The sequence below is a fragment of the Penicillium verhagenii genome (assembly GCF_028828195.1).
Source record: "Penicillium verhagenii strain IBT 33310 chromosome Unknown utg000005l_segment0_segment0, whole genome shotgun sequence".
Taxonomy (NCBI): domain Eukaryota; kingdom Fungi; phylum Ascomycota; class Eurotiomycetes; order Eurotiales; family Aspergillaceae; genus Penicillium; species Penicillium verhagenii.
The window spans coordinates 4,590,743-4,613,289 of record NW_026643169.1 but is presented as its reverse complement, the minus strand read 5'-3'; the positions used below and the strand labels follow the sequence as shown (position 1 = coordinate 4,613,289).

Here is a 22,547-nt window from a genome sequence, read left to right as displayed (position 1 = left end):
TTGCAAATTGCGCCTTCAAAAAACACACGAAAAATGGATATGTGTACAAAAATTTTGCAACTCCAGGGATCAACTCAGGAGACGAATAGTGAAAAGAGATCATCAAGTTGAACCTAGGCGGTTCGCTCAAGTTCCAATTCCCGCTCCGCTTGTTGGTAGTACTTGGCAGTGTCAACACCGTGCTATAGTGGGGAAAAGACAAACAAGTCAGTCGGTGATCTATACAAGAAGACGGGGTCCGAGATTGGCGAGGACTAACCTGATCGTGGTTGACAATGTTGATCCAAGGGAGGACATGGATGAAGAGCTCGGAGTATCGCGAGTTACGGGCAGCAACACCCTGAATGTAATCGGACACCTTCGAGACACCGTACAGTGGCTCGCCCTTCTTCACTTTATCGACCATCTCGCGCATGTCCTTCTCCACCTCCCGGGAGTTCTCGGTGAAACCATAGAATCGTTCTGCCAGCACTTTAGTATATGAGAAGGGCACAATTGATCGGCGCACATACTGCAAGATCTCTGGTAGAGCACATGAAGACCACCGAGGATGCCAACGGCACTTGCAAGGCGCATGACGGGGGCAAAGCCACCACGGCCCACATGCGACGGGCTCACTCGTTCCATAACCCAGAAAGCAATGGGAGAGACTGTGGCCATTCCACCGGCCACGGCATAATCAGAGGGCCGGGCATATCCGAAAACACGTCGCAGATGCCTGTAGCTATTGTAAGTGTCGAGCTAAACATGGGGGAGAACGCTTCGGGGAAGATCGTACGGGTCGGAGTCGATAAGCTGCAGAAAGCGGTTAGCTAGTATGAACGTAAATCCGATAGAGACACACATACCGGGTAATCGGTATTGGCCCGCTTAGGGGGCACAATGGCCGTGGTGGTAGAAGCCATGATGAAGATCGATATGGTGGGATACGGGCGTTGTGCAGAGTCGAAGTTCGGAAGTTGGAGGTGGTAGCAGTACTAGCCTGTTTTGGATTAGCGCATGTAGGCGGCCAGCACCAATATTGACCAATGAGAATACTGCTGACTAGGCGCGTCCAGAACGCGTTAACTGGATAATTGGTTATCGATGCACAATTGATACGGAACTGAACATTCAAAGGGTCATTTGGAAGGGTTGCTTTCTTCAATTCTTACCGAATTACCATTCGACTCCACATCATCCCCCATGGAGACCTCAGGAGAACAAGCAGGTTCCCCCAATGATATCAATGATCTATTCGACTATGACGTGGGCCTAGACGAACTCTTTCAAGGGAATCAAGACGCGTCAAACAACGAGGCCGCAAAGCCAGCAGCGGATCCGTCCTCTCTCGGACTCGGACTGGACGAAGAAGTGAAAATCACTAAGAAGCGACAACCGATTGCAAAGCTAGATGATGCACGGTAAGTACTAGCATTCGTCTGCTTTCCCGTTGGTGACATTGATCTGACAATTATTCTATCTAGTCTACTTTCACAACCAGGAATCCCCAAACTACGCCGCGCAGCTAAGACCAAGCTTAGATTCAAAGGCAAAGGACATGAGGTCGGTCGATATCTCTCTGGAGAGCACGCACAGGAGCTAACGGGAGAGATTGGTCAGTTTTCGGATGCCACCCGCCTATTGAATTTCTATCAGCTTTGGCTTGATGACTTGTACCCTCGCGCAAAATTCTCAGATGGTTTGGCTATGATTGAGAAACTTGGTCACACCAAACGAATTCAGACGATGCGTCGAGAATGGATCGACGAGGAAAAACGAAAGGTTTTTGAAAGAGATATGCCAGAATCCATAAACCTCCCCACAAGACTTTCGTCAGGTCAAAATGATAGCACAACGGAAGTGACAAACACATCGATATCACAGCCGGCACCGGGTGGATCAGGTGGTCCAGATCTCGATTTGTTCATGCCAGACCCCGAGGGAACAACCCAGCAAGTCGTTAGCCACCCCGAGCCCGATGACGACGATCTAGAGGATCTTTTAAGAGAAGAAGATGAGATGAGGCTAGGGGAGCCACACTCGGCGAAGCAAGTTCCCAACAGCGCAAACGACGATTTTGATGCCGAATATGAAGCCATGAACGATATGGGGCTATAATCATACAAAGAATGGTTCTCATGACAGCGATGAAATTCACTAATTTAATATTATTTGGCCCAGGAGCAAGTGGATGAGGTTTCCTCTTCCACTGTCGGTTCCTTAGTAATATCTTGGATTGTAAAGGCTTGTTGACCTACTCGCTGCCTTCAAAGTTGGAAAACTGGCACCTGGGCAGTGTAGTAGCATCCAGGTTGCTGCTATATTGTGTGGTAATCACAAGTGTAGTGGTTTCTGAAATGAAATGGACAAAATACACAGCATTGAAGTTGGAAATTGATATAAAGTGCTAGTCCCAGTCTGGTTTTTATGGGCCATGCACGGGTATCGCTTAGAAAATATTCTGAATAGGTATGCATGTCAAAGGGTGAACAAATTTGATGGTCTTTCAAGATCGAGTGCGTCAAGCAAGTAATTTTAGTGGACTTGTGAATCAAGTGAGATTGAACAAATGAAGCTAATGTGATATAAATGCATTGGCCATTGGGAAACATTCCGGATAAAAAGAAAATATCGTCAAGTTGGGATCGCAAATATTAAAGATAGCAGGCAAGGAGAACACCTGGACATGAGGCAGTTGAGGAAAATAAAAAATTTAAAGATCAGCAGGCGAAGTGAAAACGGAGAATTGACCACCGGCACCGGTCCAGTTCAATTGCTTGCCACGGACGGCAGTGTTGTCAATGATCGTAGCAACCTCAATATCATCTTGAGTGCCTTGTCCGGTCTGGTAGGTGGCAGAGAAGCCCCATGACCAAGCACGCCCATCGGCATCAATGGCGAGTGAGTGGTCCGAGTTAGCAGCGACGACCTTGGCATTGATTCCGGGTACAACGGTCGGCTCAATAAGGATGCGGGGACGTCCACGCTCATCCTTGATAACGGCATCGTCGCTGAGGGAGTCCACCTTCAGGCCGCTCTGGAATCCATCCAAACGACCCCATACCAAACATTCGCCATCAGCAGTGCGAGCAAGGGAGTGGTGGGAGCCACCGCAAAGCTGTGTGATCTTTCGCTCCGAGAGCGACTTAACAACAACAGGGTGCACAATGGCAGCTTCATCGTCACCAGCACCCTCGCGAATGGCCGTGGCACCGAAACTGTTCAAACCCCATGCGTAAACCTTGCCGGAAGTGTGAACGGCGAAGGAGTGGTAGGATCCACTTCCGATGTGCACAATGTTCTTGGGGAGTCCAAACTCGCGTGGCTGCAGGCCATGCAGCTTGTTGCGCTCGACAATCCGACGGCCGAGTTGGTTCTGCTGACCAGAGCCCCAGGAGAAGACAGCTCCCTTGTCATTCAAAGCAAGAACGTGGTTAGAACCACAAACGAGCTGCTTAATCTTCTTCAAGTCGGGGAGTAGAATGGGGGTGTTCTGCACCCGATTCTCTGCATCAAACCCGAGGATTCCATCGTTGCTCTGAGGGAAATGAGGTTAGCATGGCACGAAGAGTATGTACAAAACGAATTTATTTCTTACCCGGAAGGTTCCCCATCCGTAAACTTGACCGTCATCTGTCAAGGCAAAACTGGCACTGTCGGCAGCAGCAATTTGGACAAAGATGGTTCCCTCGGGGAAGGCGCTCGCGGGGATTCCGGTAGGAGTAGACTCCTTGGGGTTTAAGCCACTATCTTCATCTTCAGAATCCGAGTCGCTGTTACCATCCATGTCTTTGTATCCACCGTCCCAGGTTGTATCGCGTCCTAGCGAGCCCTGGTCATTCACACCCCAGGTGAAGATCTGGTTGTCGTGGGTCAGGGCAACACAGTGCATACCGCCGACAGCCACCTGCACAACACCCACTTTGTCGGCAGGGAGAAGCGGATTCAAACGTGGTCGCTTGACGTCGATGACATTCTTGGCCGTGCCCAAACCAAGCTCACCAGAGCTTCCCTCGCCACAGACGAACACATTCAGCCGAGTCTTGGGAGCTTCGTTGATGACAACCTTAGGCTTGACGGCCTTGACCTTAACAACCTTGGGCTTTGCAACACGCGGTTGAGCAATCACACGGGGCTTCTTAAGCTCACGGGGCTTCTCTTCTTCCTCATCATCGGCCTTGCGCTTCTTCGACGCGGCGGTGGCTGTAGCCACGGTCTTGGTTTTGCGCGCCGGTTCGGTCGTTCCCTTCTTAGCGGTGGTCTTGCTAGTAGTCTTGCTGGTAGTCTTGGTTGTGACCTCGGTAGTCATTTTCTTTGGGCGTCCTCGGCCCCGAGGAGCAGCAACAGGCTTGGTTGCGGTCTTGCTAGTGGACTTGGGCTCGGCGGGCTTAGTTTCCTCGGTCTTGTTTGCGGTCTTCGCGGCCCTCGGGGCGGGCTTTTTCGTGGCGGCAGCGGTCGCCTTTTTAGGAGGCATTTTTTCTGTGGAATGTGGAATTGATAAAAAGGAAAGGTTAAGGGAATTGGGAGGGGATTGGTAGAGTAAAGAAATGTGGAAGGGGAAATAACGCGTTGAAAATAATAAAAAGTGGAAAAAAAAGTAAATGAATCCGCCAAGGCACAGACGTAAATAACACGGCATTCCCAGGCTTTCCCGCCCCCCCCCAAATTCCAATTTCAACTACTATGTATTCTTTGTTCCACTGGATAGTAGTATCCCTGTAAATGAACAAGTCATACGATTTCTCTCACGTTCAATTGGAATATTTCTTGGAATATTTCTTCTGTTTTACATGATGAGAGCACAAAAGCCCCATATTTTATCTTCATTTTTGTCAATCAAGATCCTCACAAATATCTTAGGTATTACGCAGTTCAAGTAAAGAGCGCCTCGCATCCACGCAGCGCGTGCGCAGTTCAATTTCCGGGGATAAGGCGTCTCTATGTATGTAGGTAGTAGCTTTGGTGTTCAATGTTTCCAACCTTGATGTATACATACTACATCTACTAGGTACTAGTACCCCGTACTTAACATCCGAATACTTGCACATGTGGGATGGGTATGTATACTTGACTCGGTCCTCGAGGTCCACGGTCCACGGTCCACGGGTACTTTCACCTGGGTACTAGTAACATTGAGTTGCTGCCCACGTAATCTTCTGGAGTTCCAAGATTCAAATGTTGAGATATGTAATTGATGAAGCCTGTAGATTATATATTAAACATATAAAGATAAATGTAGATAAATATGTGTCTTAATAATAATAATAAACCAAAAACCAAAAACCCCCACATATCCATCAAAGGAAAACACGAGGTCTGGTGCCCGGTTGGCGGATTTTACCACACATGATGACATTTTGCCCTAATGGTGTCCATTTGACATCACGTGGGTTTAAGGCAGCATTGGGGTTGCCATGGGTATCTAGTTTAGACTCAGGGCTAACCCCAACGCCCCCATGGCCAAGGTAGGTGGGAGCTACTGTCACGACGATTGAGTCGATGAAGTTGGTATACTCGGGATTCAAAAGCTCATTCAGAACAGTCCCACCCCCTTCAATCATGACACTCTTGATCCCCTCAGATGCCAGAGTCCGAAGGATGGCTTCCCAGCGCAAGCGCCAGTTCCGATTGTACTCCATGATTCGCAAGAAGTCACCTCCATAACCTTTCAGCATCATAAGTCGATCAGGATTGATTGGAGCTCCCGGAGAGACTACCACCCATGGGGCCCTCCCTTTGCCTTCAACGGCAGTGCGGAGCATCCGGTCATCTGGGCGAATGGCCCATCGTCCTGTAGGATCAAGAACTACCGGACGTGGTTGCCACATTCTTCCCAGACCTCCGAAGCCTCCAGCACCTTCGAGGCGACAATTTAAACCTGGGTTGTCTGCTAACACGGTCCCTACTCCTATGAGTATTGCATCGTGACGCGATCGAAGATAATGGGTCATCACCTTCGCCTCGGGTCCAGAAAGCACAGTCTGCATCCCAGCTCGAAGAGAGATCTTCGAATCCATTGATGATGCATATGATAATGTGACATGGGGGAATTCGCATTTTTCGGAGTGATGGGTAGGCAAAGTAGGTAGATATGGCTCAAGGAATTCCAGGGAGAATTGGGGGAAGGCCAACGTATCTGGCGGTAACTGAGGTGATGATTCTGATAGAGCAGAGAGCGACTGTGGCTGCAATTGCGAGTTTCCATTGGTACCATTACTTGTTCCAGACTTGATAATGCCTTGGCCTTTCTGGTACTCGTATCCTTCATGCGGGACGAGTTGGACTTCTGGGTTTTGTATGCGCCATTTGGCCGCGACATTGCGCACATCGGTCACCGTGAGAGAGCGGCCTCCAGCTTCTTGGAGCTTCGCCGGCTCTTCTCTGAACTTGGCGTATATTGAAGAGGGCAGATAACCTTTCACTGACTCCTTCCGTACAAATTCCATGACCCCGGAGTTACGTTTCACGCGATCGCTATGGTCGAGATCATGGGTGTGAGCTGTATCGCTTCCTGGCGTCTTCGATATAGTGACGGCTGAGTAAGCACCCTCAAATCGAATGACTTTGATTTGGAAATTGCATGTGCCTCCTTCTCGCGAGCGTTTCTTTCGAGGACGCTTGCCCTCTGGTAATGGTGGCCGGGTCTCCGATGGGCGGTGCGTAGGGCGCCGTAGTCGACACATATAATAGTCAGTAGTGCAGAGTCCTTCTTTGCTGGCGTTTGATCTCTGTTTGACCCAGACATTGTCAATGAATGGCCAGTAGATATCAAACTCCTCTTGTGTAATCTCGATCGGATCATTGCACTCAAAAAGGAGCCTGCGGATTTTCGATAGGTTCGGCGGGTTATCGAATAGACTATCGCTAGGACTTCCACCCGGGGGTCTTGGCTCGCTGTCGGTGATATCATCGGGTGCACTATGAGGTTGGGGTAGGCTATTCGTATCGCCCCGCTGAGCTTGCTTTTCCAACGCGCCGGTCAAGTCCACGGGGGTTGCTGTATCTTCAGACTGTGGAGGGTCATCCGGGGGATCTTCTGGGGGATCTTCATCCATCGCATCTTCTCGATGATCCGGTATGATATTGGTCTCTGCATCAGTATTTTCCACTTCGTCCCGCGTTCGCGCTTCTAGAGTTCGTGCTTCTTCATTATGCGGCGATGCCGAGTCGTTTTCCGACTTCACCGCCTGAGGGCCCGAGTCTGACGCGCGGGAGGCAGGGTCCATCTTGTGTGGGACCCGGTGACGACGACGATTCGCAGGGAGAGGGTTGATCAGTGAAATCCCAGGCGGTGATTACGATGGAGCATCTGGGCGGTTGGAGTGGCTCCATCAGCAAAGTGGGACTGGACTTGCCGAATGGTGCATGTACAATAAAACTGTTGAATCGCAGATGGATTCCCGTAGGCTTGGCATTTCTAGTACATACTAACTAGTAGAGATAGTAAACCTTGGAAGATGTGGACTGGAATTACTGTAAAGCAATAAAAGATGTTCATTGTTTATCTAGTACTAGTACAATATTCACTTACCCTGTACTTGCATGTGCAGTACGATCTACTAGCTCCCGCATATCGTCATTCATGATGCCTTTTTACTAAAGTTTAGTTCAAATCTTAATTAAACCAACAAATTATTCAAAATAAAAAATTGAATATATAATTGAAATTTGCAAAATACTTCATTTCCCGCAAGTCTAACTATCCAAGTAGTTAGTTACCAGTCCCATATGATGACCAATACCAGTTGACAGATTCACGTAAGACCTACCATTTGGAAGTCAAAAAGAGCCAGTTGACCTTCAAGCAATTAAGGAAAACCTAATATTTCCACACGAGCAAAACAAATCTTGAGATGGCTTCAAAACACTCCGAATCAATCATATTCTAGATTATTGGATAATAATAGACACCTGAGTAGGTGTGACTGCCTAGCTACACATACATCCTTAAAAAGCTCCGATGTCAGCTCCAGCTCGAGCCAATGCCTCATAGACCTTGGGTGGCAACTTGTATTTCACCATGCCGGAGAAGATCATGAGATCCTTGGCCATGCCAAGAAGCTGGTCTGCAAATCCCTGGTGCATGTCGGTCTCATAGGGGCCCGAGGTTTGCCGGTGGCGTTCTTGGCCAATGCATGCAATGCACCACATAATGACATGACCAATGTTCCGGGAGATGATCTCTGGCAGAGCTGAGAAGGACTGGGCTGATGCCCGAATAAACTGCATAGAGCCTCGAGCTTGCAATGGAAGAATGCTGAGCGTGTCGATGGCCTGCATGAAGTTGTTAGTATGGAAAGGAATCAACACAAAAGAAAATGCGCTCCACTTACATCAAGGGCCGGGGCCCATCTCCCAGCTTCCACTTCAATCTTCGCTTCCATCATGCAGAGAAGGAGATTACACGCATCCCGGTTGACCGGGCGAATCTTATCATAATACATCGGCTTGGAGTTGTAGAGAACCATCATGTTCTTGCCAAGAATCACCGGGTCATCGACAGTGGTCAGGCTCAGACTGCTTCCAGGGGCTGAAGCTTCTGACTGGTTGGTGGACTGGCTGCCTTGGGTCTGGTCGACTCTTGGACGAAGAGGCTGCAACTTGGGGATAACACCGCCCAGTTCAACGGCAATTGATTCTGACAAAGCACGATTGATGATATCGATCACACGATCGTAATTCTCGGCCAAGTGGTAAAGGAGAACGGCATCATTGATCAGACCCTTGTCATCTGCCACGCCTGCGGCTTGCACGGTAATGTTTTTCAGGAAGTCCTCCTGGTCCGTAAGTTTAATCAATTCGAGACGCTGCTCAATAATACCTGTGATCCTTGTCCCGTCGGCCCGGATATCACCCAGCAACTTGGCGAAATCCCTTGTCTCAAGAATAAACTCGCGCAAGGCCTCATGACAGACCGCTGCCTGGGATTTTCCGAGAGAACCCGGAAGGTCTGCGTTGAGACAAATCAAGGAAAAGTAATCGATAGCAGCCTCGACGTACCCAGTCCGGAATTCCCGGGTGTATTGAGTGATAAGATATCCGAAGTTAATCTGCGGGTACTGTTTCACAGTGAAAGACACTACACGAAAATGTTAGCAAAATCAATAATGTCGATGTTTTAGAGCGCTTGGACCGCGGGAGGGTTACTGACGAATTTCTTCTCCGGATGTATAGAAATCAGAGACGCGCAGAAGGCCGTAGTACGCCAATGCGATGGCAAAGTGCACGGCGGTGACGGGTGAATAAGTGCCCAAGTAAGCCACAGCCTGCTCAAACATGCCTCCCAGGATTTGGAGAAGGAAGAATGTTCCATAGCCACCAGGGGCTTCCTGGCCCTTAGTAAAAACTCGTTGACCAATCTCCGTGATATCTGTCTGAATGTCTTCCAGGCCAAAGACGTCACCTGCCGGTTCCTCGGATCGATCGTCCTCTCTGGCGAGAGTGAATTGCAGCCACATCCAGTCCTCAACAGTCTGATTCACGTTATCCAATCGACGTTTGGAAAGATCACAACGACCAATGATCTTATAACATGCCATCCGGTAGGGATCAACAGTATTGTCAGGGGCATTTCGCGATCGCTGCTGGTACTCCCCGTTGATTTTCTGTGTTAAGTCTCGATTGAGGCGCAAATCTTGAGCGTACGTGGTCATATAAGTCACGAACTTATGATCCAAAGTCCGGAAACCAGTGTCTTGACTGACATATTCAGCCGCCTCGGTCACAAAACCGCACCGCAGAAGATAGAAGATCAAAATCCAGCAGTAGTCTGAACCATTCATCTGTAGTTCAGTTCCATCGGGTGCCAGGTCTTTCCTGGCAGCACGCAGGCGGATATATGCTCGAATCTTGTTGATCACAGTTGGGATACCACCCAATTGAGCCTCGCGCGGATTTTTGGTGATGATGTTTTCCACCTCATTGTAGAACGCTCGCTCCAAAAATCCCCTAGACCCTTCCAGGATTCGTTTCTTGAGATCGATGGCTCTGCGGGACTTGCTTGATTCCTCTAAGTAGTCTGCAGCGTAGTGACGTTCTCTCAGTGCACCAGGATTCGATGGACTGGTAATACTAGGATTCTCGTGAACAATGCTAATCAAAGCCTGATAGGCATCATACAGTTGTCGAGGGGCCTGGAGGGAAAGGTCAGCTTTACAGCAAGCAGAATCTAAAGAGAAAGTACTTACATCACCACCGGTTTGCATTTCAACTTCAGAAAAGTGGTGAAACACTGGGTATGTTCGTCCTTGAAGCCTAACAACATTCAACTCTTGAACCTTTTCGGCATAATGACCCATTTTCTCTCGCAAGAACCGCATATCTGGAGACGGCGCAGAAGGTCCCTCATTTCGCTCTGCAGGGTCCTCGAACAGCTGGCGATTTGTGAGGCCGGCACCAGGGGTTCCGATAACAGACTTGTCAAGGCCGGAACGTCCGAACACACTTCTTCTGGATGCAGCGGGGCCGGCTTGCTTGGATTGCCTAGCAGATCGGCCAAAGGCACCGCTCCGCATTGTGGGTTTCAAGCTCGCGCCGTTGGGGCTGTCCTTTTGGGCAAGTCCAAAGTGTTGAAAAATGTTCTGCCGCTGCTCCTCCCAGTCCATGTCCACCTTCTCTTCCAAGAAGGAATCGAAATCCTTCTGGGCCCGTGACAAGCTCTCGGCAATCATCACCTGCCGACCACGCTGTTGAACATTCCTCAGGTATCTTTGGTTGTCTGGGTCGAAGGTGTCGGGTTCTCTAGTCGCAGCGAGCGATGCCTGGGGGTCTAGAGAACGGAGGTCTCTGAGTGTCCGACCAGGTGTGATGCCAGAAGACGCAAGAAGGTAATGACTACCAATGGTATTGATTAGATTAGCCATAAGCAATAAGCAACAAGCAACAAGTCGGCCTTTGGGTTTGAGAAGATACAACTTACGCCTTTGTCGTCGTGCCATTCTGTTGAGCATCCTTGCCCCCCAGTGTACCAAGCTCTCGTGCCTTTCTGCGGATATCATCTAGGCCCAGTTGGAGACTAGGCACATCCTCAAAGTTTCCATTTTGACCGTGGGTCGACATTGGTCGCTTTTTGCCGCGCTCCAGAAGGCTGTTGAAGAATGCTGGCTTGGTTGATTGGTTTGAGATTTGCGCTTGCTCTTGAGGATTCTTGTTTGCTTGTTGGGTCTGTCCCAATCCTAAGAGGGAGGATTGAGCGGGCGGCTGTTGTTGCTGTTGCTGCTGCTGACCTTGAGTTTGGCCAAACAAGGAAGAAGGCTGAGCAGGTTGGGTCGTCGCAGCTGGCATAGTGCCAAAGGCACTGGTTGTATTGGTATTGGTAGACCCGAAAAGGCCGGAGGTCTGGGGGGTTGTTGTGGCCCCAAGACCACCGAGGCCACCACCTCCGAACAATGAGCTCATGTCGAAAAGAATAGGTCTCTTCGGCGTCCGCTAAGCTGGGATTTGAGAGCAAAGGGGTGTTGATTTGCCTAATAGCTTTGTCGATTGTGGGTTGATGGCGAATGTGTTGCCGAAGGGAAGAGAAAGAGAGAAAGCAAATCAGCTGTGTAGCAGTTGCGCTTTTTTCAGTTACAACAAATTTCTGGAATTTGCCTAAGGCTCCACCACGCGCAGCGGTACAGGAATCTTAGAAGAAGCGTAGTATCAATTCACTACCAGATCTCCAAGGGCCTTAAGCAACGGGAGTTGTATTGAGGTGAGCTTTATGCTTTTGTCGCGCCTAAACAAAAGTTATCCCGCGCTCGGACAATCAATTTCCCGACACCAGTCCAAGTGAACATTGAACCATTCGAACATTGAACCTAAGTACTGATTATCATTTACTGTCGCATTGACACTGCAACGATGCCTACCTTTCAGTCCAAAACCTTTCGCCGGGCAACAAATGCTTCTTCCACACTCGGGGAGAAGCTTGGGGCTATGTACCGTGCGCGACTTCCTCGGAACCCTTTTCTTCTCTTCGGACTTCCGTTCATTACCGTCATTGTGGCCGCATCCTTTGCCTTGACTCCTGCAGCAGCCTTGCGCTATGAGCGCTACGATCGTAAAGTCCAGCAAATGAGCAAGGAAGAAGCTTTTAACCTTGGACTCAAAGGTCCTGATGGCGAAGAAGGAATCAAGCGCAATCCTCGCCGGAGAGTTGTGGGTGATGAACGAGAAGAATACTATGTGAGACCGCTCAAATCCTGTTCCATCCTAGTATAGACCGCTAATCAAGAATTAAAATCATCTCAGAGACTTATGGCCAAAGACCTCGACGATTGGGAACAGAAACGAGTAAAGCGATTCGAGGGTGAACCAGATGGGAGAATCTGATTTCACAAGCAGCATATGGATGGAATCCTCTTTCGGCTTTACTTTGTCTACACCACAACCTCCCCCTGAGGCTTGACTGATGTCTGTCCGGAAACTCTTCCACAACCAAAAAGAATATACCCACCTGGTCATGAAACTGCCACCGATGATCCATCCTGATCTGAGTTCATATAAACCACCTTTCTTTGGGCAATATGACTCGGCAGCAACCGTGCTTTCCCCGTTCGTTGCCGGGTTATCTCTGTTGAGTATTATCTAGCGCTGGGTCACACTATTGTTTTCCCACTTCGCGGGTCATTTTGATACGCCACCGTGGAGGTAGTGGGGACGCTTAATCGATTTGGGGATGCAGCTACCGGTATTTGCATGGGAAATCATTCAGACCCCATTCCCAAATCGGATGGGCTAATCCGGGATCGGCACTGGTATGACGATAAATTTCGGGTGTCCTCTTCAACATTTCCTGCACAGGGAGCAGTTTTGGTTCATGTACAAATAGTGATGTATGACTAAACAAGTAAAGAGCGCCGCGCGGATGCGCAGTGCACAGTTCAAGTTCTAGGCATGTCTCTAGGTGGGTACCCACTGGCAAATGCAGTAGCCCTGGGGGTTTATCGAACCAAGTATTAAGTACATACTTGGAATGGGTATGGTATACTCAGTACTTGAGATAGGTAGTGTACTCACTAGTACCTAGGTACTCAGTGCCTTCTGTCTTTCATATCCTACTACTTTCTCTACTACCAGAAATCATGCGAGGAAATTTGACGCAAGTATCCGAGTAGTAAAGGGGGGCGGATAATGTATCCCTCATCCACTCGTGGACTGTCTTGCTGGGAGGTTGGTTTGCCTGGTAACAGGACACTGACGTCAGGTCCTTAATAGTAAATTCAACGCATTGGTCGCCCTAATTCAAAATATGGACTGCAACAATGATCTACCTTTTTCGAATTGTCAAACAATGTACATAATCTTTGTGGTTCGAGTGACGATGAATTGTATACTAGTAGTAGTATGTATAAGAAATGCAGCTGAACCGAGGGTTTGACCGGAACAGGTGATCCCCACACATAACGTCATATGTCAAGGATTCTGGAAGGGCAAAAGACCATCCTTTTTTCCTCTTTTCTCCCATTGAACCTAATTTATGTCCTTGCTCTCTACCCCTCACACTTATTAATCATATTCCATGACCTTTTGGCTCTGATTTCAGGTTCTTCTCCTCGCTTCCATTGGCCTGACTTGTTGCTCGTTCTGGCTGGACCCTTTTCGCCTCAGCCCCTCGAACGCCATCCGACTTATCTTACGTCAGTTTTTTTTTACGACTTCCACACCTCTCTTCTTTACCACTGCCCTCCTCCACCCCAAATATTTGTGATATCGGCGTTCGTGAAATAAGACTGCGAAAAGAGAGAGGGCAAGAGAGAAAATAAAAAGAGAGGGGGAAAAAAAAACACCAGCTCCCCCACCATCGTCATCACCAGTTTCTCTGAGTCAGCGAGGTACCCAAGCGACCTACCTTGTATTTCGATCAGATATATTCGATCTCAAGTCCACAATTGCAAAATTCAGGCTGATGGTGTAACTGCTCTTGTCGTTCTGATAAACTTCCCGGGTCCCACGTACTGGGAGCAAGACCAGCTACCATGACGGGTCCCGGCCGATCACCATCTTCACCGTGGGTACAAACAGTACAACCAGTACAGCCAGTGCAGGGAGGTTCCCGGGATTTTAGCAATTCCCAGTCTTTTCATCCGACGTTATCACCGTCAGCAACGGGCATGCGCTCGAATGGCTCTATTGCGGAAATGTCAGGTAGTCCCAACTATTTCGGCATGACGGTTGAACGTCACTCGACCAACCCACCAACATCAAACCCTGGACCACACGCACAGAAAAATTGGGGTGCAGGGCCATTTCCTCATCCTCAGGCAACTCTCCCCAGTCCCACCAAGCTGCAACTATATTCGCAAGAGTCGATGTCTGAGGGCCTGGTCAATCTGTTAAGATCGGAATCAGAATCCGACAAAGGTCGACGGGAATCAGCTCTTCAAGGCTGGCCATCAAACAGCGATCGTTCAACAAACCGTTCCCAAGGATCCCTAGGTGGTTACGCACCGGAATATAGGAAGCCTTCGCTCGGTAAGCGATCGTGATGCCTACAGTCTCCCTGGCTGTCTACTAGTTCTACGGAAGAATCAAACGTCACTAACCTTTTTCCCCAAATGAATAGCCTCGGTACCTGAATCATCTCCATGGGTCACGGCTGAACGCTGTGCTGAGTTGGTCCAATCCTCCCCAAAGGAGCTACTTCTACTGGATGTCCGGCCCTTTGCTCATTATTCCAAAGGCAATATCCGAGGATCTCTGAACCTCTGTATCCCAACTACACTGCTCAAACGCCGCTCATTTGATACCAAAAAACTGGAAGGTACATTTACCAGTGATAACGACAAACAGCGTTTTTCCCGGTGGAAAGAATGCACCACTATAATCGTCTATGACTCAGCCACCTCGGAGGCAAAAGATGTAGCAGCCTTGCAGAATGTCATTAACAAGTTCAAGGCGGAAGATTGGGACGGAGAAGGATTAATTTTACAGGATGGTTACAAGGGATTTTCCGCTCGATTCCAAGAATTGCTACATCGGCCGCAGATGTCAACGTCAGGCCCATCAGCTAAGAAGAGATCTCCTATGAGTATCGACCTGCCATCTGTGGCCCCTGTTGCCGGGGGGTGCGCCCTTCCCGATTCTTCCTCGGCTGTCAATCCCTTTTTTGGTAATATCCGGCAAAATATGGATTTGTTGGGTGGAGTCGGTCAAATTCCCTTGAAACTACCTGGTGGCCTGACAGAATCCAACCAGAAAGGCCTTCCAGCTTGGCTTCAAAATGTGTCGGACCCCAAAGATCAAGGTCGCATCGCCTCTGAGAACTTCCTGGATTTGGAGAAGATAGAGCTGCAACGTATGAAGCAGGCATTGTCATACGAGGGCCCCTCAGCTTCGTCCGGGGGTGCCTCCAAGAAGTACCGTGTTGCAGGTATTGAAAAGGGCACTAAAAACCGCTACAATGATATATACCCCTTTGAACATTCACGGGTTCGTCTTGAAGGAATACCTCTCGGGGATTGTGACTATGTCAATGCGAATCATATCAAGGCTGAATTCAGCAATCGCCGATACATTGCGACACAAGCGCCGGTTCCGGACACATATAATGTTAGTGCACAACGTCACTCCTTCTCTACATATCGTCCTTTCCTTTTGATGCTAATTATTTTTACATAGGACTTCTGGCGAGTGGTCTGGGAGCAAGATGTTCGGGTCCTCGTCTCACTCACTGCCGAGATGGAGCGAGGCCAGGTGAAATGCCACCCGTTCTGGAAGACCGGGAACTACGGACCGTTTAAAGTCAAGGCTTATTCCGAAACTTCCATTCAAGTTGAGTCCTTGAGCCCATCGGCCACTCCCGGCCAGACTCCTAAAGGGACCAACGAAAATCCCGTAATTATCGTGCGGCATTTCAGCCTATACCATACTGCATTGCCTTTTCAACCGCTTCGGGATATTACACAACTGCAGTATCCTTACTGGCCTGACTTCGGAACCCTTTCGCAACCGACTCATTTGCTCAACTTGATCGAGCAATGCAACAAGGTTGTCCGCTCAACTAGCAATGCGAGATTCAGCAACCAGGAAGCTGAGCCAGCGGGCCAGCGGCCTGTCCTTGTGCACTGCAGCGCCGGCTGTGGCCGCACTGGGACTTTCTGTACAGTTGATAGTGTGCTGGACATGCTGAAACGACAACTGGGGCCGGCCGCCCAATCTTCAGGGTCACCGGGATCATCAGGGTGGACCCGAGATTCCCATCTCGATCTGGTTCGGAAGACAGTGGAAGACTTCCGGACACAACGGCCAAGCATGGTGCAGAATCTCAGCCAGTATGTCCTTTGTTATGAAAGCGTGCTTGAGTGGCTTGTTTCCCGAATGGGTGAGCCCTCTTGATGTTTGAATCTTGAACGATTGGAGATACCCATTTTCTTTTCGGACCTTGCATTACTGTGGTGTTTTTTTTTTTTTTAATGGGCTTGGGAGTTTATGATAGAAATGATGAGTATAAGAAAGCATCATAGCTTATCATCGGTGACGAATACACGAAGCATTGTCATCTTTTCTCATTTTCTAGAGGTTCCAGATGTCCCTTGTTTGAATATCCATGTCTCATAACATTGGTTTTCGACTATAAAAATGCATAGAAACACGAAATATATATTTTTTTTTCACGGACCAATTTTTCCAATCTTTTTCAAATAAAAAAAGATAAACTGTGCATATGAACATTTGAAGCCTCGCCTAGGTAGGAATCCCAGTAGAGACCTAACATAGAGAGCACTTGAGCACTTGAGGTTGATAATCCTTGGAAATATACCAGTTGACTCAAGTGCTACTAGTAGTATTGTATGCTGGAAAAATACCAAGTGTTTATTTTGCCGCGGGTGTTGATCGCCCCATACTTAATTGGGAAAAGCACAATACACCTGACGAGGACCTTTTCCTCACCCATTGTTCATATGCACTTGACTTCCAGAGTTGAAGCTTTCAATTTGCACTTGAAGCTTACTTCATTGTTTTACAAAGGTCCGTGCCAAGATTAGTCGCTTGAGAGCGAATCCACAATTTCCACTATACAAGCCTGGCTAAACCGAATTCTCAGGCAACAGCCGTAGAGCCTAGAGACATCGGCGCCTAACACAAATGTGCAGATGCAGCCTCACTCACTTCCTCTTTGATATTAAAAACTCCCGTATCCTGTTGATTTGGTCTCGCCCCTTCAAATTTCTTCCGGTTTTCCATCTCTCCCTCCAAAGCTCTCTTCTCTCCAGAGGTCTCTCTTCCCGATACATGCACTCCAGCTTTCAAAGTTATACATCGACTTCGGGACACCAATCCCGTACTTCCAAGTTCCGTGTTACAATCTCCCAACATCCACGGAGTTGAACAATGCTACTCTCGCTCCCTCCTGAAATAATCCAGCTCATTCTACGAAAGTGCGATGGGCCATCTTTCTTGCAGGCGGCATTTTCCTGCCGCTCTCTATTGGCACTTGCCACTAGCAGCCGCGATCTGGTCCGGTACCAGCTCTTAGAGACGCCAGGTCCGTCTTCCAATATTGATGCGCCACTACCAACCCGCAAACTATTTCAGCTGCTACTGCAGCAATCCCATCGGGAGCTGTATGGAGTCAATTTTCAATTCGAGCGCAAGATATTCAGCTTTGGAGGCAAAGTGGTGGACAGTCGTGCCTCTTCTATTATAGATGCAGGTTCTAAAAAGCAAATTATGTTGGTCTTCACGGATGACCCCACAGTCTATCTCTTGGATATTCAAGATGGGGCATTGACTCTTCAACGTCAAATCGAGAGTCCCGCGAAGCAATTTGGAGATGTCCAGATTGTCCATACTGCGTTGAATCAGGAGAGAGCATATGTGCTGCATCGTCTTCAGCCTTTCAATGTCCAAGAACCCGTCAGCAACCACCCTTTTGTCAAACAGGCTTTGCAATCCAACCCCAACGGAAGTATCTTCTTGGCTTGTTACGATTTAAATCCCGAGAACAACGTAATATACACCTATGGGTTCCCGGAAGAGAAAGATTACAACCCTTTGAGTTTCGCGGTGGAGAATGACCAGTTTGCTATTTCCTGGCAACATGTGCAAAAAGAGGACAATCAAGTCGTTCTTTACACTATGACGGAGTTTGGCAACGAGTTAGACTCCGAAGAAGCCGACCCTGCTAAGCGATACGAAGACCAAGACGATGACCACGATATGCCAGAGACAGATGCGAGAAGGTCACTAATCATTGGTTTGTTCAACTCCTTCTGGACCACAGGCCCAGCAATGAATGCCTTGCTGACACCAATTTAAATTACAGCCTCGAAATACACGTATCTTGTCCTCGCGATAAACAACACATGTAATCCAGATTACGAAATTACTGAGCCGACAGTAAAACTGACATTCAATGATCGAGGACAACAACTTTTACACCACTCCCGGGGCCAAACTCTCTACAACAGCTTCCAGAGACTCAATGAGTCCACGCAAGGATCTTGGAAGCCGACCAAGAAGAGCACAAACGCTTGCGCCGTTGCACTCAGAGAATCTCTTTCCCTCAGTTTCTCAATTGGAATCCCATTTTTCGCTGCTCATAAGCAGATAGGTGGACAATATGGCAGGATTCGTTGTTGTTGGCAGTACCTTGCTGTTGGTATTGCAACTCATCGGGTGGAACACTGGTCCGTGGGCTGTGTATTAAGATCTTCGGCCTTACCCATGTCTCACAACTGTAGCCATGTGGTGAACCTTGACCGAGGCAGGCGATTGAACAATTGGGAGGTCGTGGCCCTGCTGGAAGGGTTCCAAGAGACGAGCACCTCGCAGGGGTCTCTGATAGCAACTTCACGTCAAGGTACCCGTATTGCGATTGCTAGTTGGAAGACCGTGTCAATTTGGGCCCTGGAGCCGACCGCTTTGACTGATGGCCTGGATTATCACTTTTATCCCACTTCGTGGTACACTGCAGAAGGTTATCCAGGGCTCCGGCCCGCTGTCATCGAGTTAGATGCCGTATGCTCCCAGTTGCAATTTACCGAGAATGAAAACGAACTGGCTGCCATCACCGGTCGAGGGCTCCTGTCGCTGCGTCTCAAGCCTGACGGGCGAGGAATCCAATTGATCGACAGCCCCGCGGACGACATTCTCAAAGGAAAAGTCAACGTCTCATAGTTCCCTACATTGAGCTTTGACAGAGCCCGGTCCCAATTGCATTAGGTGGCTTGGCCCATCAAAATAGATATTTGGCGCAACTCAAGCAAAGGAATGTCTTTTGTCTTTCTTTCCTCTTGTTCAAGCTCTAGTTTTTATGGTTTTGCCCACTGTGAAACGCACCTGTGCCTTCATATAGATATTGGAGCTACACCATACAATATGTGTTTTGCCCCTGTCCTTGCTACTATGACATTATGATCAAATAATTCCATGCACCAAGAACCCGTAATCGTTTTGTTGGGAAGCAAATATGGTATTTCTTTAATCTATAATCACGCTCTATTATCATTCCCCACCGCCGCCGCCACCGCCGGACATGGTCAAAAACGTGACAATCAAGAGAACCCACCAGTACCTGTTGTCATATTAGCTATGGGACCTTCGCAGGTAAATCAAGAATAGAAGAGTTCATGACTTACTTTTGGAAAAGGGTTTTCTCCGGTACTTCGTCGGGGTTCTGCCCATCGGGGCGCAGCACGATGGGTCGGTTCAAATGCGGCTGTGTACCCGGTGTGTTGAATGCCAGCTCAATCTTAGGAGCTGATGCTCTATCGGATGGTGAGGAGGAGGCCGCAAGGGAGATATGGTAGACCTCGTTGGAAGGTCCGAGGTGGAGGCGAATCGTGGGCTGGTGCTCTCCGGTCAAAGCGGACAAAGACACCAAGCTGCCAGACCATTGCTTGGGATTGGAAGGTGTCACGGCGTAGTGACCAATGCGAACGAGGCCATCATCATTGGAGGAGCTGGAAGGAGGGTGGTAGGACACCAGCTCGGACTTCAGCGAGGCTGGATCATAAGCGACGCGCGCGAGGAGGGAAGGTTGTGGAGATCCGACGGGCCAGTAGAAAATGTCGGAGGACTCGGCGGCGACGGCGGCGATCAGGAGCGAGATTGCTCCTAGCAGAGATAGGAGATACATGGCGTGAGGTTGTTGTCGGAAGCCAAGATTCGAAGGGAAAGGGGAAAAGTTGGTGAGAGGCTACTTTGCTATATCGGTATCGGGGCGGTCGGGCCGTGCATTTTGATAAGTACTCATCCAGGTACATTACTATACATGTTACCCCACAAAAATACTTGATGCTGTCATATCTAAAGAAACTTGATATGCTTTGACCTTTTTTCAAGTCAATCGACTTTGGAACTTTCGCCTTCACTCAGTCCCATTGTCAATTTCAGTAAAACTTTCCTTCTTGACCTCTCACATTGATAAGCTAATCGTGTTTCTTACTCCACTGTGAAGCTTTCCCCTCTTCCCCCCCCACATTTCACTTTTGATCGCAAAAGCCACAAAATGGCACTTCCTTATCGCCGTTCATCTCAAATGGGCTCGCGACAGGCCTCCCTGGACCCGCGAAATGAAGTAACAGTGCACCTCGATCATTTCATTGGTATCGACGTGGGAACGGGCAGTGCTCGCGCCTGTATCATCGATGCCAAAGGTGATATTGTAGGCTTAGCCACAGAAAACATTGGACTCTGGCAGCCAGAGCATGGCTACTATGTATGTCCCCTGCACTGAGATACTTGGTAACCATTCACAATCTCTTGGCCAAGTGCTGACAGACGTATGTGGCTAGGAACAATCTACTGCGGACATTTGGCGTTGTATATGCACAGCCGTGCAGCGGGCCATTAGCCAGCACAATATCAGCCCGGAGACTGTCCGCGGTATCGGTTTCGATGCAACCTGCTCTCTTTCCGTGTTTAACAATGAATCCGGTGAACCCATCTCTGTGACGGGGCCTGACTTCGACTCGGACCGTAATGTGATATTGTGGTTGGATCACCGTCCGGTGGAGGAAGCAGCGAAGATCAATGCCACAAACCACAATCTACTTCGTTATGTGGGTGGCAAAATGTCCATTGAGATGGAAATCCCAAAAGTCCTTTGGTTGAAGAATAACATGCCCAAGGAGCTGTTTGACAAATGTAAATTCTTCGATCTGGCAGACGCACTCACTCATATAGCGACTGGCAACGAGAAACGGAGCTTCTGCAGTGTGGTCTGTAAACAAGGATATGTACCCGTTGGGGTTGATGGGAGTGTCAAGGGTTGGCAGGAAGATTTCTTGAATGATATTGGTCTGGGAGATCTGACTACAGACAACTTCAAACGCATGGGCGGCGTTGACGGGGTGGTGAGCCTTTCCCGAGTTGTGACAAGTGACAAATTGGCTAATAATATTCGTTCCAGAATGGTGACTATTTGAGTGCTGGTGAGCTTGTTGGCCATCTATGCGAAAAAGCGGCTGCAGAACTAGGCCTGCCCGCCGGAATCGCCATCGGCAGCGGTGTAATCGATGCTTATGCTGGCTGGATTGGTACCGTTGGTGCCAAAGTCAACCTGGGCCCTGACCAGCTAAATGACGAGGTGGCCAAGAATGATCTATCACAGGCTTTCTCTCGTCTTGCAGCAGTGGCCGGAACCTCAACTTGTCATCTGGCAATGTCACCGGATCCCGTCTTCGTGGATGGTGTCTGGGGCCCTTATCGAGATACGATCCTTCCAGGATATTGGATGGCTGAGGGTGGACAGTCTGCCACGGGAGAGTTGCTGAAGTATGTCATTGAGACACACCCAGCATTCAACCAGGCCACCTCAATCGCCGAATCTTACCATACCAATATTTATGAGTACTTGAACGAGCATCTCAAAGAGATGGTGCAAGATCAAAAGGCTCCGAGTGTATCTTGGCTTGGTCGTCATTTCTTCTTCTATGGCGATCTTTGGGGCAATCGGTCTCCCATAGCTGATCCTGACATGACTGGGTCCATCTTTGGGTTGACAAGTGACAAGACCGTTGATGGCCTTGCGATCTACTACTATGCCACCTTGGAGTTCATTGCCCTGCAAACTAAGCAGATCGTCAACACAATGAATAAAGCTGGTCACAGTATTACCTCAATCTTCATGTCGGGCTCGCAATGCCAGAACGATATCTTAGTCAACCTCATTGCATCGGCTTGCAACATGCCGGTGGTGATTCCTCGCTACATACATGCAGCTGTGTGTCACGGTGCTGCCATGCTGGGCGCGAAGGCTGCCAGTTCTGACCAAGACGGAAAGACCGAGAGCCTGTGGGTTATTATGGATCGAATGAGCAAGCCTGGCAAAAAGGTCATGCCTACAGAAAGCGCCAAGGAGAAGGCTCTTCTAGAGGCCAAATACAAGGTATTCTTGGAGCAGTGTTTCAAGCAGCAAAAGTACCGCCAAATGGTTGATGAAGCTGTTGGTGATTGGGAATCAACCTAATTATTCTTAGCCTATTGATTGCCGTGGACTTTGAACTTGGGTTGGATGAAATCTAGTTATACAACAGCATTTCACCCCCAGAGCAATGAACTCAACTGTGTATGGACCTAGAGCCTTATGGCCCGCACATGTGCAGGCAGCTGTAAAATTATAATACATGAGTACTTAA

The 22,547-nt window shown here is 48.8% G+C and overlaps 9 protein-coding genes across 9 annotated transcripts; 4 read left to right on the top strand and 5 right to left on the bottom strand.

The window, feature by feature from the left end:
* Positions 1 to 113: 113 nt before the first annotated feature.
* Positions 114 to 905, bottom strand: N7466_005223 (putative NADH-ubiquinone oxidoreductase 21 kDa subunit; the record flags this gene model as incomplete). The annotated part of the gene is made up of 5 exons (XM_057164620.1): positions 114 to 182; positions 260 to 462; positions 513 to 718; positions 779 to 795; positions 849 to 905. 5 exons carry the CDS (start codon positions 903 to 905, stop codon positions 114 to 116), a joined length of 552 nt encoding a protein of 183 aa, XP_057023301.1.
* Positions 906 to 1,185: 280 nt separating this feature from the next.
* N7466_005222 (Chromosome segregation in meiosis protein 3) lies at positions 1,186 to 2,100 on the top strand (the record flags this gene model as incomplete). Its single annotated transcript, XM_057164619.1, has 2 exons — positions 1,186 to 1,403; positions 1,467 to 2,100. 2 exons carry the CDS (start codon positions 1,186 to 1,188, stop codon positions 2,098 to 2,100), a joined length of 852 nt encoding a protein of 283 aa, XP_057023300.1.
* Positions 2,101 to 2,695: 595 nt separating this feature from the next.
* On the bottom strand, positions 2,696 to 4,456 carry N7466_005221 (RCC1 domain-containing protein; the record flags this gene model as incomplete). The annotated part of the gene is made up of 2 exons (XM_057164618.1): positions 2,696 to 3,520; positions 3,581 to 4,456. The coding sequence occupies 2 exons, from the start codon at positions 4,454 to 4,456 to the stop codon at positions 2,696 to 2,698; spliced, it is 1,701 nt and encodes a 566-aa protein (XP_057023299.1).
* An 823-nt stretch (positions 4,457 to 5,279) lies between these two features.
* On the bottom strand, positions 5,280 to 7,208 carry N7466_005220 (RibD family protein; the record flags this gene model as incomplete). The annotated part of the gene is made up of 1 exon (XM_057164617.1): positions 5,280 to 7,208. The coding sequence occupies one exon, from the start codon at positions 7,206 to 7,208 to the stop codon at positions 5,280 to 5,282; it is 1,929 nt and encodes a 642-aa protein (XP_057023298.1).
* Positions 7,209 to 7,929: 721 nt separating this feature from the next.
* Positions 7,930 to 11,379, bottom strand: nic96 (linker nucleoporin NIC96; the record flags this gene model as incomplete). The annotated part of the gene is made up of 5 exons (XM_057164616.1): positions 7,930 to 8,256; positions 8,316 to 9,061; positions 9,134 to 10,115; positions 10,170 to 10,815; positions 10,901 to 11,379. The coding sequence occupies 5 exons, from the start codon at positions 11,377 to 11,379 to the stop codon at positions 7,930 to 7,932; spliced, it is 3,180 nt and encodes a 1,059-aa protein (XP_057023297.1).
* A 444-nt stretch (positions 11,380 to 11,823) lies between these two features.
* N7466_005218 (uncharacterized protein) lies at positions 11,824 to 16,299 on the top strand (the record flags this gene model as incomplete). The annotated part of the gene is made up of 5 exons (XM_057164615.1): positions 11,824 to 12,147; positions 12,214 to 12,271; positions 13,936 to 14,436; positions 14,528 to 15,513; positions 15,583 to 16,299. 5 exons carry the CDS (start codon positions 11,824 to 11,826, stop codon positions 16,297 to 16,299), a joined length of 2,586 nt encoding a protein of 861 aa, XP_057023296.1.
* A 996-nt stretch (positions 16,300 to 17,295) lies between these two features.
* Positions 17,296 to 19,083, top strand: N7466_005217 (F-box domain protein; the record flags this gene model as incomplete). The annotated part of the gene is made up of 2 exons (XM_057164614.1): positions 17,296 to 18,160; positions 18,230 to 19,083. The coding sequence occupies 2 exons, from the start codon at positions 17,296 to 17,298 to the stop codon at positions 19,081 to 19,083; spliced, it is 1,719 nt and encodes a 572-aa protein (XP_057023295.1).
* Positions 19,084 to 19,410: 327 nt separating this feature from the next.
* N7466_005216 (uncharacterized protein) lies at positions 19,411 to 20,044 on the bottom strand (the record flags this gene model as incomplete). Its single annotated transcript, XM_057164613.1, has 2 exons — positions 19,411 to 19,480; positions 19,545 to 20,044. 2 exons carry the CDS (start codon positions 20,042 to 20,044, stop codon positions 19,411 to 19,413), a joined length of 570 nt encoding a protein of 189 aa, XP_057023294.1.
* Positions 20,045 to 20,416: 372 nt separating this feature from the next.
* Positions 20,417 to 22,378, top strand: N7466_005215 (FGGY-family carbohydrate kinase; the record flags this gene model as incomplete). Its single annotated transcript, XM_057164612.1, has 3 exons — positions 20,417 to 20,626; positions 20,703 to 21,263; positions 21,320 to 22,378. The coding sequence occupies 3 exons, from the start codon at positions 20,417 to 20,419 to the stop codon at positions 22,376 to 22,378; spliced, it is 1,830 nt and encodes a 609-aa protein (XP_057023293.1).
* Between the last annotated feature and the right edge of the window lie 169 nt (positions 22,379 to 22,547).